Source organism: Vipera ursinii (genome assembly GCF_947247035.1).
Source record: "Vipera ursinii genome assembly, chromosome: 2".
Lineage (NCBI taxonomy): Eukaryota > Metazoa > Chordata > Lepidosauria > Squamata > Viperidae > Vipera > Vipera ursinii.
This window is the reverse complement of record NC_139513.1, coordinates 98,139,397-98,153,851: the sequence shown is the minus strand read 5'-3', so window position 1 is coordinate 98,153,851 and position 14,455 is coordinate 98,139,397. Positions and strand designations below refer to the sequence as shown.

General features: G+C 35.1%; 1 protein-coding gene across 3 annotated transcripts in view; it reads left to right on the top strand.

Annotated features, from left to right (window-relative positions):
• The window catches only part of CSNK1A1 (casein kinase 1 alpha 1), a 42,078-nt gene that overhangs the window by 3,136 nt on the left and 24,487 nt on the right, over positions 1–14,455 (top strand). For all 3 annotated transcript variants that reach the window (XM_083352966.1, XM_083352965.1, XM_083352967.1), the window contains exon 3: positions 10,648–10,774. In XM_083352966.1, the coding sequence (XP_083209092.1) occupies positions 10,648–10,774 (127 nt within the window). The remainder of the gene's footprint in view (positions 1–10,647; positions 10,775–14,455) is intronic.

Sequence of the window (14,455 nt, the reverse complement as noted above, 5' to 3'; positions counted from 1 at the left end):
TTGCCTTTCAGCTGGAGTGTTATACTTTGAATTTTCCTTTCTAGGCTGGTAGAGCTGGAAGGACCTGTTGTGCCCCTATTGCAATTGATTTAGACTGGGTAGGATGATCTGGAGGTGAGGTTTTGGGACAAAGCAAGAGGCATTTTAAGGAACTGTCAAGAAAGTGAACTACTGGTATTTTGGGTTTCATTTGATAAAGATTCCCGTAAGGAAGTTGGAGTTCATCTACCTTTGTTACACATATAACTTTCTTTAGAAAAACAGATGAAATATAAATGTAAAAAGTATCAGTATAATACAGGTTTGATTGGCTCACTGATTTGCTTGGTTGTTTGAATATAGGCTCAAAAACATAGCTTTTGTTTATGTGAACATTTTGAAAGGCCAAAATGGAAGTTCTGATTGGCTTGCTAATCTGTTATCTTAATTGCATTCAGTAGTCTCTTGTGCCTGTATGTGGTGACTTCAGATATTTTTAAAATTCAAAATACTATGCTGATTAGCTTGCTAGACAGATTGACATGTGTACTTTGTTTTATACTTTTGTATAGTATTGATTTAATAAGCAGTGCATTTTGCTGTAAAGGGATGCTCAAATTTGTGGATTTTGCTTTTTGCTGTTGTCCTGTTCCCTTTAGCCGTTTTAGTGTAAAAACAATTTTGTTGTTCAGCAAGTATGTGAAAATGACTTTATGATTATTTATGTGTTTTATTGCTTCTGATGTGAAATGCAATTTACTTTTAAGATGCAAATACTGGCAATCAGGCACAGCAGTTTTCTTGTATGTGTCTTTTTCAGGATGCGTCTTCTTTTCTGACCCAACAGTTCCCTCCCTGCCTTTAATGGTCTACTACTGCTACCAGGTAGAAATGGCCATTTTTTTCTTGTTGGTTTTTTATCATCTTGCCAGGTGCTAGGAAGTAAAAGGAGGTAATCCGTAGGTAAAGCTTTAAATATTGGGTCCTAGAAGAATGTTGCTGACTTTGGGGGCATGAGTAGATTTAGGCATACACAATTGAGATTAAGAAGGAGTTGGTTTTGCAACAAACCCAATCGGAGTGGCCTTCATTTTCTGCATGAATTCCCTCCTGTCTTGGTGGAGATAATTGATTTGAAAAGAGATATGTGGGAGATTACAGTCTATGATGATAGTGGTTGTTTTTAGCATTTGTCCTGCTTGGTTTGCTTTGTGTTTGTTCCCACAGCAGAGCCATCAGTGCATGAGTTGATGAAGGGCTTGCTTTTCAGCCAGCTTGTCACATAGCTGATGCTCTTTGGGGACTAGGAGAAAGTGATTGGCCAAGGTCATCCACTAGCCTTAGGGAAAACTAGAGTTTAGATCTCCAGACCTAATCCAGATCTTAACCACTATAGTATACTGGCTGTCAGAGTAATGTCTGTGGTGCTTTTATTTTTTAAAAGAGAAGCTGATAATTTCTTTTACAATCCTTTAAGCATTTTCCAAAAAGAAAAAAAAGGATGTATTTGTACTTGAATTCCTGGAAGATAGTATAGGAGGCAGATGAAACAAATACTTTCATAATGGGAGTTTTCTAAAAACTGTTAAATACTTTCTCTGGTTTTTTTTCAATCTGGCTTGTTAGTAGCACTCAACATAAACTACTACTTTATCTCGTTTTGTAATTCTGAGGTGAAAAGAAGGGTGCTGGGGACTTTTTATTTCTATTTATGTGGCTGAAGCAGTCAAAATAAAATATGGGATGAATTATGGTACTTAAACTAGTCTTTGTTTAGTTTTGTCAGATCAATTGATCTGTAACGATAAAATATTGTCTTACGTATGTCTAGTCTTGCTAAATGCAGGTGAGATTTTGTCTTAAATGCTTATATCATGATAATTGGAGAGTATCCAGCTGCTTAGAAAAATACATAGCATTGAATTACCCAAGACTAAATTTGAATATTGTATAATTTTGTCTGTGTTCTAAATGTTCTATGAATAAATGTTGCTTTGTTACATTTACTGAATGGATTTAAACTTTTCTGTCTGTACATAAAAACATTTTGTCAGTTTTATATTTTATTCTAATATAAAATTGTGGTTTATAAAACTTGGTTTGTGGCATAGCATGAATGTTAGGACTGAGCCACTGTAGCTTATTTAATAAAGTTGGTCTAAAGCAGGAGTGTCAAACTTGCAACGTCACGTGACATGTCCCGATATATCATGACTTTTTTCCATTGCCTGCAATGGGGTGGGTGCGTTTTTGGCCTGACGCATCCAGCCCACAGGCCAGCAGTTTGACACCCCTCTCTAAAAAAATCTGGTTTTTTTGAGAGAGAGAGAGATGTGAATCAAGTTTGTTAGAGCTGATTATTCAGTTCAGGCACAGAGAAAGAAAAACCTATTATGATTTGGTTTAATGTCTAAATCGACAGTGCATTGTTTCAGTTATTTAGCATACATAGTTAGCATCTGATGATTTTTCAGTTCTTTAATTAGCATTTTAGTTTATACTGACAAACAATGTTTGCTCTACTTCCAAAGACTAATACGGTAATATGAAATTACAAGAAGGAAAACAAAAGCATACTATTGGTACACTTGGAAACTCAAGATTGTAGTTAATGAATTTGTGCTTTTTTCCTTGTGTACCCTATATAACATTTTCTTGAGATTCTAAGCTTATAGGTTTTGACAGCTTAAAATATAATTATAATTCATAGTTAATCAAATAATTATTGGATGAATATGCATAAATCATTGTTATACAGTTATTAAATTCTTAAAATATTTTTAGTTTCTAATTCTGTTTGATATTTCTGTGTTTTGATTATATATTGTTTACATTTTTGTAAGCTGATATGGAGGGCTTTAAGCAGCTGTAATTAGAATCTATAGATAAGCATTTATTTTTGGTTGTTAATAATGTTATTGAAGAGAGTATACTGAAGATAAAGTAGCAAAAATTTGCTTCTTCAGTGATGGTAATAATTTTGCATTGTCAGTTACTTGTTTATAGAGAAATGAAACAGCATAATCTGTTCTATAACAATGTTATGCATCATAATTGGGAAATTGCAAACTTGTTTATAAGCAATACAAAGTATATTATCTAAACCTGTTTTGCAATGAAAACCTGAAAATATTGTTTCCAGTCCTAAATTGTACCACACTTGATTCCTTCCACATATAAATTGTGAATAAAAGAGTTCACTTGACTGCAGTTATTGAAACTGTGGCAATATAGTGTCCAGATAAAACTGCATTGTCATTGCTTTTTAAACACCAATCAGAACATTTGTCATTAAATGAAAACTGAGCATTTTTGGTTACCACAGGATGCTAGAGTTAGCACATAGAAAATATAAATTTGAATCGGATATAGACTGGAACATCCTGGAATGGCTAGCTGGAACTCTGAATAGTACCTCTCTCCATGATGCAACGTTGTTGTGTTTTTTTTTTGCAGATCTTAATGTTCTGGTCCCTATTTAGTACAAAATAAGTTTGTGCATTTTGTGTGTTAAAAACTATAATTAAGAAAACACATGACGCCATATCTATGAAACCCTTCCTGAAACCATCCTTTTTCTTGAAATATTGTTTATGTCGTAATTCAGGGACTAGCATTTTGGCAAGAGGAAATACTTGTGCTGTAGGTTAAAATAGAGAAGTAACCCCGCCCCACCCCAAAGATGACATTTTCATGTTATTGCCAAAAAGACTAGGTTGACAGGTCTACTTTAGGAGTTGATTGACTAAGATAATTGAGAATGCAAACTTAAATAAGGATTAGAAAGCTATAATTTTAGTTATAAGAAAAACATCAAAATTAAATCTAAAAACAAAATTGTATATATTTGAAAAAGTAAGCTTTCGGAGCACTTTGCTTTTTTATAAGAACATGGTAACTTCTGCAAAAAGTAAAAAAGATCCATTCATTACCTAGTGACTAATAATTTTATAGCAAAAGGACATGCATTTATGCCTAAATAAAAATGAAATGTGATATATATGCTGAAGGGTATAGTAATGTCTGACTTTGTTTTGGTTTCCATTATATACTGTAGTGTAATAGAAATGTTAATTTGTCAATATAGATTAATGAATTTTATTATTGTCTGATGATAATTTTGATTAAATATTTGGAATGTAAAAGTTTTAAATTGAAAAATGTTGAAATAAAATTATCATAAGTGACAATCCTTTCCATAACTAGGAATAAGCAAATTTGATTGAATATTGGAAGGCTTCCAGAATTGTCTTTTTGCCTTTGTATTACTATTATAGGGGGTTGTTAACTGTATATAAAAAAATGAGGTCTAGAAAGGATTTTGCAATGTCTAGAGCAGTTGGTATGGAACAAAATCGTCCATATTACTGAACCAGATCCATTACCTCCAAATCTTGGCACTTCTGGAATATCAATAATGAATCTGTGGTTCTGCAAATGATGGAGTGGTTGAAACTAACAGTAACAGACATCACGGGTGTCTTTAAAATGTACTCCCCCTTGGCCACCAAAACTTTTGAATAGAAGATGTAATATTCTGAATAGTTCCCATCCCCTACCATATCCTGTAGTCTCATTTTCATGATAGAATTACAATATATCTCCCTGAGGGGAAAAGGAACATAAAAATGAGCATTGTAAAACCTTCAGTCACAGAAAAAGGAAAGGAATCAGTCTGTAGGGCAAAGAAGACATCTATCTGAACCCCCGGGGGATGGGGACCCCTACTGTAGCTGATCTGATTTCTTGTGACCTGTCTGCACCTATCCTGGTTAGGTTGCCTCCTGTGTGAAATGTCTCCTTTATAGAAACATTGCTTTATTGCCAGCAATTCTATTGAAAATATAATCCCATTCAACCAGAAGTTTCATGTAAAAGGTGCAAGATAAATCTTCACACTTCACCACAGCTTTTGAATAGACCCCTTATATTAACAACCCTTTTTCAGAATTTGAGTTAGCAGCTATGTAGAAAATTATCTGTAAACATTGGCAAAGCACAGAAAATACTGCAGATCTTTTAATTTCTAGGTGCCCACATGTATAGATTGAACTTTTATAGACCATATCTGTCCACTTGCATAGTCTTAAGATTAAATGAAGTTTAAATGAACAGTTAAATAAATCCTAGGGCATTACTGTGTATTTGCTTTATCAATATCTATGAAATTGGAAATTGTCCCAATTAGCTGGATTTCCAAGCGAATTGAAATATTAACTAACCAGGATTGTCTCTATCTATCTATCTATCTATCTATCTATCTATCTATCTATCATCTATCTATCCATTTAGTAAAATTAAATGCCGTCCATTTTGCCTAGTGAGCTATCTATCTGCTTATGTATCATCTGTCAATCAAATTTACATAGCTATCCATCCTAATAAAGATTGTTGGTGGCTTACAAATAATTAAAAACAGTAAAACAATACATCAGTTGAAACCATACAAATCCAAATAAAATTCATAGATAATGTAATCACATCTATACTAATAGTTAATATAGCCACTGAACCAGCCCTAATTCATGTTTTCTACTTTCCTAAGACTCAAGTATCTTTTCTGCAGTGACCCAACTTTTTTGTCCACCTTCTTTGGGTCAAATCTACACTTCTTCATAGAACAGCATTTACTTTCATTTATTTTCTGGGATTTTTCAATGATAATCCAGAACAATTCTGCCAAACCAGCAGTAAAATCCTGACAGCATCATAAAATATAATTCAACCAATCAAAGTAACAGTGTATTGTGTCCACATTTTTAACAATCTCCTGCTTCAATCCAGCCTACCTCTTCTACTTTTCACAGCTGAAAGGTAGAACACTTCTCATAGTTTGTATGATTAAAGAATTCAGAATGTAATCTCTTTATCTCTAAAATCCCTTTATCTGGGTAATCCATTTTTGTAGATGGGGCATGTGTAATAATGAATAGTTGGGGATAGAGGATGATACAGTAAATCAAGTTGGAAAAGATCATTATTTATGTCACATTTTTAGGATGTACTTGGAAAAATTGGACCCTAAAATGGAGAAAGCAGGATATAAAATAAATAACTAAATATCCCGTTGCTTGCAGGCTCTTAAATACTAGTAAAGGGCTAGGTCAGGGGTCGGCAACCTCGGCTCTTTTATGACTCGTGGACTTCAACTTCCAGAATTCCTGAGCCAGCTATGCTGGCTCAGGAATTCTGGGAGTTGAAGTCCACGAGTCATAAAAGAGCCGAGGTTGCCGACCCCTGGGCTAGGTGATGGGAGCCTGCCAGACTTCACAGGGCATGATCAGAATATTCTGCTTTGTTTTCCACTTTACGTCCCATTCACTAAACCAGCCAAATACTGTTGTATTTCTGTAAACAAGAATTTTCCTGAAACACATTGTATGCTACCGTTTAGTTAAGTAAGTACTAGTGCTGAAAAAGTCTAATTCTGTGTCTTTGGATCAAAAGGTTATAGAATATTTCTGTTCAGATATATTCTGTTATTCTGTGCTTTATTGTTATAGTGTTGGGGCATATTTAGCTAGTGCTGAGGGAAATTGTGCTGATCTTCAGTCTGGGAATGTGTCATATTACTGTAAAACTTGGGAATTTCTAAGCCTGTTCTAAATATTTAGTCATTTATTTCATATCCTGTTTTCTCCATTGTTTCTTCATAATGGTAATCTTATATATAGATTGGTCTGAAAGATTGGCTGGCCTGAAATCATTCTGACTCTCCCGAGTATCTGTGGCTGACGATAGAGTTGAACCCTTTATGTCCCCAGTGTTTTTATATCTTAACCATATTTTTTTTAAAAAACAATCCAAAGCAAACAACAGAAGCAGTAATTAACCAAAAATTACAGCCTTCATGCACAGTTTTTGTTATTGTGATCAGTTTTTCTATATAGATGGTCCTTGAGTGACAACTACTTGTTCAACAACACTTCAAACATATGATGGCACTGAACAAAGGGACTGGTCCTCAAAGTTCCAACTGTTACAGCACCTCCGTGATCAAAATTTGGCAAGCAGTTCACACTATCGTAAATCTGTTTTTATACTTAAAGCCCTGTTTCCTGAAAGTTTTCAGCACTTCATCTGCTTATGGAAGGAGAATACTGTTTGCCATTTTTAATAATTCTCCAAAACACCTAAAGGCAGGACAAGAAGCAATGAATGGAAACTAATCAAGGAAAAATCCAACCTAGAAATAAGGAGACATTTCCTGAAAGTTAGAGCAATTAATCAGTGGATCGACTTGCCTTCAGAAGTTATGGGTGCTTCCTCATTGAAGGCTTTTAAGAAGGTGTTGGACAGCCATTTGTCTGAAATGGTATAAGGTTTCCTGTTTGAGCAGCAGGTTGGACTAAAAGACCTCCAAGGCCCCTTCCCAACTGTTATTCTATTCTAATAGGCAGCCAGGGGCCCTAGGATATTTCAAGTGGACCACAGGTGAAATACATGTAACGGGAGCAATGCTGAGGTGGCCACAGAAAAGGAAAGTCAGGTGTATAAGCGGCAATCTTTTTCACTGATAATATGACCTGGATAGATGGACCACAGGAGAAAAACAAAGTCAGAAGGAGACCATGGGTTGAGAACTACTTCATTAAAACAACCAATGTTGAACCATTTGCTAAGCATTCCATAGTGAGCTGGTTTTATACTGTTCAAAAGCCAGCCTTCAATCCCACGTTCTCACTAAGATTATATATTCATTTTGCTATGTTCCTCCTTTACATCCACAGATGTACAAACTATCTCAATTTATATATTTCTTTGTGAACTGTTGAAGAGCAAATACAAGCCTGATACAAAGCCTTACTGCATTTTGCAAGTTGTGTTCATCACTGCTCCTTATACCTTTCAATTAAAATACTGCCCAAATATTTTCCCAGGCATATTAAATAATCTAATTTCATTCAATATTTTCTACTTTTGTCACTCTTACTACTTTTCCTTTTTGTATGGGAACAACATCTCTTTTATCAGACATAGATGCACACGTGTTGAATAAACTTCACAGGTATTCTAAAAGCAAATCACATTCGTGCTTTTAACGTTTTTCTAGTTATATTAATTGCATTGCACCTTTAACATTTTCAGCATTTTCATAGCATTGATTAATTTTGCATCCATTCTTTCATTTCTGTTCAACAGTATATACAGTGTAAATTGCAATTGCCTAATGCTGTTTATTCATGGTTTATTTGAAAATATTTGGGGGAGGAAAAATCATAAAGTAGCATTTTAAAATATCAGGTTCATTCTAAATGAGGAAATGTATTTTAATTTTTAAGATTTATTATATTTCCCCAAATTTGCATTTTTCCCCATTAGAGGCAATTTCCATTGGAGGAAATTTTCCACATTTTTTTTTAAAATACATTTTTTTCTATTATATTCCATTTAGGTTAGCAGTAGCATGTCAATTTTTTTAGAATCCATTTTTGTTTCTGTGAGATGATGTATGAGTATAATAGTAGCAGGAATAATTGGTAAAGTATGAAGAGGTATAATGAATTATGTTGGTTTTAGTCATGTCCCCTTCTCTTTATTTCATGCCTCTGTTTGATTTTACTTATTACTATTTCTCTTTTCTGTATAAAATTTCTTATCCTAAAGAGACAGTTAAGATGAATATGTATATATGTACCGCTATGTTCATCACAGTGAATAGTTTTTCTCCAGGACAATCTGTCTCCAATTTGGTTCTTCAGATCTTAATTGTGTGCCCATTGCCACTGACTCGAAATCCATCTGCTGTGGGCATCCTCTTTTTCATCTTTCCTTGCACTGTAGACTTCAGTAGAGCTAGGTGTTTGTATAACATGTCCGACATAAGAATGCTTTGAGCCTGATCATTTATGGCTATTTTTTTCATATTCAAAAGAATTTTGAATTGTGCCCTGATGATGTTGCATGGTTTGGGTAATGAAATGTCTGCAAGAAAACACGTTCAGAGAGCATGAAGGACCTCAAAGAATTTTTGATAATCAAAGCATACAGTTCAATTACTGTACTGATTTTGTACTATATAGTATATATTTAATGATGGACTGGGAGCTAGGAAACCTTGTTTTACTTCCTGCTAGTCCATTTAAAGGCTTGGGGTTGTTATTTTTTTAAATCCTAATTTAAAATAATTCTATTTTCACTCTAAAAATATTTCACTTTTGATTATTGACCAACTGCTTAATAGCTATTGTGCAGATTCTACCACTACTACTATTTGCCATTTTTCAGAATTTATTTTAAATTGGGAAGGCAGTGGGACCTTTGTTATCCTGCAATAATGACAGTTGTAGTTGCAATCTCCCACTATGTATAGCACCATGTGTTGTCCATTCCTTTTGTAGCGGTGTGGAGCAGTATGGACCTTACTCTTACACTTTTATGCAAACATAAAAGTGGAAAAGGATTTTGGAGACATATAATCAGATTTTATATTCAGTATGTGATTTGCAACACAGGATGCAACTAAAGGATTTCCAACGAACAACTTTCTAGCTTCCTAATCAGCCAGCAAAGGATTACCCATCAGCTCCTATTTGTTTTGTTGGTCAATATTTCTTGACAGTTGGGATAATATTCAATATGCTATGGATTTCCACTGAAGCTTCCACTCTGGGTTCTGTATCTGCTTTGTACAGTAATAGAGAGCAGCTCTACTTCATGTTCTGTGTAACATCATGTCAGATATTTTAAGACTCCACCCCCCCGCCCCCCAATCTTGACCATTTGTTTCTACAAGTTTAAATGTGTAGTCATTTCTCTTTCTGTAAGTAGTTTCACATCAGGACTTAGTTGCAGCAAATGTTAGTGGTACACAATTCTGTGATGATATTCCAAGTTTGGTAATTGTTGAAAGAGCCCTAAAACAACTGAAAAATTGTAGTCAGCCTCCTGACTACAAAATACCTTTTTGCCTATTGACGTTGCCTTTAAAGTAAAAAATTAAAATTAGATTATCTGTAAACTAATTGAATTATGCAGATGATTGAGACTATATCATTGATACAAGATGCAATATCATCATGCTATTGTGTGTATATATTTTTAGCATACACACGCACACACACACACTATTCTTCTTGGCTTTTTTACTGCTTATAGGGGCAAAAACCAAAAAAGGAATAAGGAAAATTATTATACCCCATGAATGATTAGATGCTAGACCAGACATTTCAAACACAAGGCCCGGGGGCCAGATCCAGCCCACGAAGTGGTTTCATGCGGCCCGCGAAGCCATCCTGGAAACAGTGAAGGAACGGCCCCCACTGCCTTGGCCCTGGCCCAGAGACCCTCAGATCTGTCCCACTCCTGCCCAGGCCCCCAAAGGCACCCTTGATGCGAACGATGTAGAGCTGGCCACGCCCACCCAGTAGGCCATACACACTCTAGCCACGCCCACCCAGTAGGCCATGCCCACCCAGGCCATGCCCACCTGGCCCCCTGAGGGCAATCACAATGCTGATGCGGCTCTGAATGAAATTGAGTTTGACACCCCTGTGCTAGACAGTATGAATACTTAATACAGGTCTGTTGCACTATATGCCATTGGGAACCATATTCTATGCTATAAGAAAACTACACTGTATTTTATTATTGAAGTCACCTTTAACAAATTAATGCTACTCAGTTGTATTTAGGTTAACACTAATGATGATTTTTGTCTCTTTCCAGGTGGTATGGTCAAGAAAAAGATTACAATGTTCTAGTAATGGATCTTCTTGGACCTAGTCTTGAAGATCTCTTCAACTTCTGTTCTCGAAGGTTCACAATGAAAACAGTACTTATGTTAGCAGACCAGGTAATTGTGTAAATACTCTGCTTGGGTGAGGAGTACCAGAAGTTCCCTAAAATGCAGTTTGCTTTGTGTTTTCAAATACACATAAAGTTTACTGACTTTATAAAGCACTCCAACAAGTATTTGAGCCAGATAGAATGAAAAAAAAACAATAATGTGAATGGGAGATCACCTGCTGAATGACACAGATTTGTAGCCCAAATCATGCAATATAGAGTATATTATTTCATACTTAGCATTATTAATTGTCTTTATCCTAAATCTTAAATTCAAAAGGAGTAGTTGCAATAGTTCTATGCTATATCTCTTCTTATGTTTATAAAAGTTTTAAGAGTTTTAAAATTGAAATAAGAACTAATATAAATGAAAGAAAAGAGAAAACCTCAAAAAGAAAGAATGAAAAGAGATAGAAGTAGCTTCTGATTTTCTTTACAGGAAATATAAGTACAATTACAAAATTACCTCTTACTCAGCAGTTACAAAAAGCTGTTTTTCTATTGTCTATTTTTTCCAATTTCAAAGCCATAAATCGTAAGTTCATTTTTTTCTGTTTTGTGCAAATAAATATTTATAAGTGGTTTACAAACACCAATAAACGTAGATAAACGGGACAAGGGATAGCCTTGTCTTGTTCCTTTTTGTATCTCACTTGGTTGGTTAGGAGTCCATTAACTATATATATTGTACACATGGCGGTGCCAAAATGCTTTTGTGTCTCTAGCTGCCAAATAAAAGATGGTAAATTGAAGCAATGTTAAAGAAGAAACATTAACTACAATTTTCATCCAGTCCTTCAATGAAGCATGTTTGTATAAAGATTCAAATTCAAAGTATGGGAGTATAATGCAAAAATTTTAAAGATACTGTTTCTTGCAATTGCAGAAGAATGCCTGTTGAAAAGCAGTTTATTTCTGCTGTTATTTCATTTTTTTGAATGAAATACTCCAATCAGAGATATACTTTGCTTTTTTAAAAAACCTCATTTTCTATGAGAAAACAAGATTACTACTCTGCTACCCAGGTTTAACCACAATATTTTGAGGATAAGAGTTGGAAGAATAGTTGCATATTGGGAATAGGAGGGTGCATGCAGGCCACAGATGCCCCTATTTTAAAAATTCTCCAATAGGTCTATAGAAGTATATTGATCATTTAACATAACACAACAACAGAAACTTAAGTTCTTTTAATATAGAGCAATACATAGACTAGACATGAATAACATAACTTGTTTTTCTATGGTCGATAATATGAATACATGTACATAATAAAGGCTCAAAATGATAAAAGGATTTTATGGAGAGAAACAGTATGTTTTAGTTCTATAGAATAAACAGGATAATTCTTAACATTACATATTTGTTTCGTATTTTGCTTTTCACCTCAAGCAGATATCAGAGAATGCTGACAGGAATCATAAACAAATTTTGCAATCCAGAAAGTTAAAACACATGTGAAAATAAATAAATTAACAGTTAAAAGCCTGGCAAAATGTTTCATTTAAAATTCTTTTTTAAGCGTAAGCCATGAAGCAATATAGAAGGCTTTCTTTCATGTGTCAAATAGTTAGATCTTTAACAGCTTCTTCAGAAGAGCCTATTCAGCAGATTTCATTGGAAAGACAGGATAATCATCAGCCCTTTCAGGACTTTAAAGATTAATGTCAAGAATGTGAATAATAGACATCTCTGGAGAGAATGGAATTTTTCCCTTTCTTTGGATTGCATCAGATCTAGATATAATCCAACCGTAGTTTGTTAAGAATAGCACAAACTACTTCCAGTTCACCAAATTTACTCCAGGAAAACTATTGGACTAAATTGAGATTGATGTAATCCAGAGGAACAACAGAGTTCAGAATTGCCCAACTATTCCATTTTCCTAGTGTAGATTTTTTACATATCTGATTGATATTAATAGCTTAAACTGCATTTAGTAAGCAAACAAATCAATAAACATCTTTCAATCCCAACGTCATGTGATCCCTGTACTTTGCAGCATGGTATCAATTATAACATCTGGGCAGTTTTCAAAGATAGTCATAGTGGAAAAAAAATTCAGTAGTCATGATAGGAAGTAACAAAAGCATGGATAACAACCCAGCCCCAAAAAAAAAAATCAAGAGGGGTCAAAGTTAGCCTAGCAATTGTAATTGTGAAAATGCACACCTGTCATGGTCTGTGAGAATAACCTTTGAGAAACGGGGGAAAGGCACAGTCTTGACAACTGTCATGCAAAAGATGTCTCAGTCCATAGAAGGAAAGGGCAGGCGAAGACTCTTAGATAGAAGGGACCCTCTAGAAAGTAAAAGTAAGAGGGTAGAAGTGCTTTCCAAATTGTAAGATTCTGATGCCGTAACCTTACAGAAAAGGTAATGTTGGCACTCTTGAAAGGCTGACAGCTCTTCACCTTTAATTCTGTATCCAGTGGCACCTAAAGATCAAGGAGAATTCTTAGATTATAGATTATATTCAAGTAGGAGTGCAGTTCCATCCTAAATAGACTAAATTGTAATCACTGAGTCAAGTTTCCTGTTTATCAATGTTATCTCTATCTTATATTGATTTAATTTCACATTATTGGAATCAGGCATGCTTCAAGGGTACAGAATGCTTTTTGGAGTGGAATGGTTAAGAAGCAATAATTGGACTCTATGCATTCATTTTCCAATTTAAATAATAAAGACTATTGCCAAAGACTATCCAGGAAGTGCATGTTTTTGGTAAGAATAAGTCCCTCTTGAAGTTTGGCATTAGGATATGCCCTGATTGATTTGCTAAACTGAGAGAGGCAAGATTTAGGTATACTTTGTTTAAATCGTGCTCTTTACAAACCACAAAGAATCCATAATAACAAAGCATTGGGACAGCTGAGGGCCATGAAATGGATGGAGTTACATTGCTTGTGCTCATGAGGCAGAATTTTGAAGAGTTTGAAAACTTGGGTTTTCCATTTCAAAGTGGTAGGAAACTGCACTATTCATTTGCTGCAGTCATCATCAGAGATGGCAAAAAGACTTGTTTATCCTTGCTACAGACCATGCCAGTCTCCTGCCCACCAGTCCTATCCCATAAATCCCTCTCTGTCAGCTAATATATCCATCTTCTGTCTCAATAATATATGCCAAATCAGTGCTTTGAACAAAATTCAGTTCTGGATAACAAATGTGTAAGCAACAACAGATATTACATTGAAGAGCTGGATGTTTTCTTTAGAGGAGTTGTCTTCACTGTCACCTTGATCTCTTTGGGTAGATGGTAATCTGAAAAGAAGCTCTGAATCCAATACATGTAATAAAATTTAAGTTCTTCCTGTATCTTTTCCTACTAGCTATTACTTTGAATGTGCACAGATCCAGGCCATCTCCCAGTCTTAATTTTTCCTGTACCTGCCTAATGGAACTCATGATACTAGGCTGTGATAGAACTAGTAGTTACCTACGTTAACATATCTGCCCCATCCCTGTTACAACGTAACTTTCACATTGAGCTAACCAGCAATAATCTTCCTGTACAACAGACATGTCAAACTCGCAAAAACACGTGACGTTGCGAGATGTATCAGGACTGTTTTGCCATTGCTGGCAAGGGGGTGGGGGTGGCTTCCGGACGACTCGTCCGGCCTGTGGGCAGGCAGTTTGACACCCCTGCTCTACAACAGGGTTCCTTTGTAGCATCAGGCTCA